Raw genomic sequence first — 3040 nt, forward strand, 5'->3', positions numbered from 1 at the left:
GCAATGTCGGCGAGCGGAAACGCTGCCGGCGTCAATGAGATAAGTCATGCAGCTGTCTCGCAAGTCATGTCTTGGAGAGTCTTGGAGAGTCTTGGAGAAAACATGCTAGGGCGAACTCTAAAGTTTTCTACACGGCTAAAAAAATAATCATACATTTTGAAAACAAGGATCAAAATCTAGTCTTAATTAAAATTTATATTATGTATTTTGAGCATAATAAAAAATCTAAAATGCTTATAACTTTTTATAATATATAAGAAGTCCACAATAACATATCACTCAAAGCTGTTGGTAACTATTTGTATGATTAATTTGAAAAAGAAAAACAGCTATTAATCTTCTTATTTTTATTCATAAAAACTACTACTTTTCTTAAAACAACTTTTAATATTTAAGCATGTCGTTCAGTCCATTCTCGAGCTCTCTGGTTAAATAGAAAGTTGTTACTTTTGAAGAGCTCTCCAATTTCTCCCACCAGAGGATCATCTGGGTTTGGGTCCGCCAATAACGAAGTGATGGATAAAAGCACCTGTTTATTCATTTGTTTACTCTAAATAACAAAGGCAGTACTTAAATACACGAAATAAATTATTTAATTTATGAATCAAAATTTAAACCTTTTCAACCGTAAGCGGGGGAGACCATTTGTCTTTAAGAATATCAAGGCATATGGATCCCTCGGAATTGATATTTGGATGATATATCCGAGTTTTGAACGTAAACTGGAAAAGATAAAAAATAAAACACAAAAAACATTTTTGTTTTAGTACTTAACACGCTACCAACAAGAACCACTTAAATTTCAATTTAATTGTATTTTAGTTGATATAACCTTGGGTGCTGTAAAAGGATAATTTTTAGGAAATTTAATGTCGATGCTAAACATGCCACCGGCGTACGGAGTACCCTCTGGACCTTGAATCATCGCATTCCATTTGAACAAATTGTTCGAGTCTCTACCTAAATATGTATCAACAAAGAGCACTATTATAGTGGAGAAACATAAAACTGTAATTATTGTGGTTCATAATATATAGAAGACATATTAATGACGCTATAGGTACTAGCAACACAAATTATGCATATTTATTTGTAAGAAAAAAAAAGTACACTTGTGGTGAACCTAATGTTAACTTCCGGTTTATATTATGAAAATATCAAGAAATTGTATGATCTGATGGCAAACAATTACACGTGATGTATGCAGTTTAAGTATTTTATTATATATATATATATAAATTTTTGATGGCATGTGACCTTTGTGAATTGTTATGAAAAAATACTAACCGATGCTGTACAAGGAGTCTTTCGAAGTCATATCCTTGAACTCCTTCTCAATCCGCTGCATCGCCTTTTTCTCTATCGACATCGTTATGATTAGTCACAAATGTCTTTCCTTTTTCATAAATGAAAACACAAGACAACTGTTGTTAGTACTTGTACATTTTTGTTGTAATGTATGTGAAGGACAATGTTCTAAAGATATTTGAACAATTTGAACAAAAAAATGGATTGCTAATTGCTTACTTGGAAGATGTTAGTATAAATTTTGTTGGAATCAAATGAAGGAGCCTCAGGCTTTATAGTTTTCACTTTCAAAAAAATAACCAATTAAATGTCTTCATAATTTAGAAATCTCATGCCAACTTAAAGCATGTTGATATCATCACTATTAATAAATTAGTCTAGTAATTACATAAGAAATAAGAGTTATTACTAGATTAACACTAATTTTAGTTTAATTACTAGTTTGTTTTGATACTTATTTTCCCCTTACTATCTTCGATACAAAAAGTATTTACAATTATGCCATTGAACACACTTTTTTATGTTTTATATAGCAACAAACTTTTATTTGACAGATTTCTTTCTCTTTGGTCACAAATTTACTGAAATTTGACAATTTTTCTTAAAACATTTTGTCATGTTTTAACAACAATTTTTTTTTTTAATAATAACAGATTTAATGATGATTCGACAGATTTAGTTTGTGGCCCACATATTTATTTAATTTTAATAGATTTATACATCATTCATAGATTTATTTTCTTTGTTCATACATTTACTTTAATTATGTTTCTTTAGATTTTTTTTATTTTTGACACATATTTACTTCATGTTGACAGATTTAAATAAGATACAAAATATTGATTTTACAATTTAGAATAACAGAAAACATAAACAAAGTTTCCTTCACTCTTATTCACCCAAATAAAGTTGGAGTATATGTTAATGACTTGCTTCATTGGAGTTTAGAAAAATTACAAGGAAATTTGATGGGGGGACTGGGACAGATCATGTATCTGGGGGATATTTGGATCCTTATCCGGCGGATCCGTGTTTTTATTATCTTTATTCGGATCCTGGGTTCCCGGATATCCGGGTATTTGATATCCTTCTGAAATTAAAATATCCTGCGGATATCCAGAACCCGATTTAGATCCTTAAAATTAATAAAGATGGAATTAAAATATAAACAATAATAAAAAATGTATATATTTATTTCATTATTTCTATATGTACTATTACAAATTTATATAAAATTTATATATATATATTACTATATTTGAAATAATTATCAATAAAAATTACTGATCCGGATATGCGGACTAAAAAATTAAGATATCCGGATCCGGAGGAGCCAGATATCCGGATTTTTGGAATAGATCCGAATCGGATTTCGAATTGAATACGGATCTCGGATAATAATTTCAGCCCTTGACAGGATAAATAAAATTATTAATTTATAAAACAAAAAAAATTAAAATCTCTAACAGCTAGATCACATGTAATTTTAACTGGACAAAGGACAAATAAAATAACTGGCCGATGTAGGAAGCCAGACCTTGAAGTTAATAATATGGACCCTAAAATAAATATACCATGTGCACATGCATAAAATCGATACTATTAGTGATATAGCCGAGAGGATTAAGGTGATTTGCAGAACACAGTTATAACTAAATTTCATGTTCGAAATTGCGCTAGGCGTGAGTCGGGCGGTCGAGTTACGCCTAGCGAGTTAGAAAAAACTCGGGGA

At 30.2% G+C, this 3040-nt stretch overlaps 1 protein-coding gene across 1 annotated transcript; it reads right to left on the reverse strand.

Moving 5' to 3' along the window:
• Positions 1-231: 231 nt before the first annotated feature.
• On the reverse strand, positions 232-2646 carry LOC106375133 (probable ubiquitin-conjugating enzyme E2 31). The gene is made up of 5 exons (XM_048780330.1): positions 1528-2646; positions 1288-1396; positions 833-960; positions 618-722; positions 232-529 (listed from the first exon to the last, which is right to left on the reverse strand). Exons 2-5 carry the CDS (start codon positions 1367-1369, stop codon positions 392-394), a joined length of 453 nt encoding a protein of 150 aa, XP_048636287.1. The 5' UTR covers positions 1370-1396; positions 1528-2646; the 3' UTR covers positions 232-391.
• Positions 2647-3040: the final 394 nt, after the last annotated feature.

Source organism: Brassica napus, chromosome A5 (assembly GCF_020379485.1).
Source record: "Brassica napus cultivar Da-Ae chromosome A5, Da-Ae, whole genome shotgun sequence".
NCBI classification, from domain to species: domain Eukaryota; kingdom Viridiplantae; phylum Streptophyta; class Magnoliopsida; order Brassicales; family Brassicaceae; genus Brassica; species Brassica napus.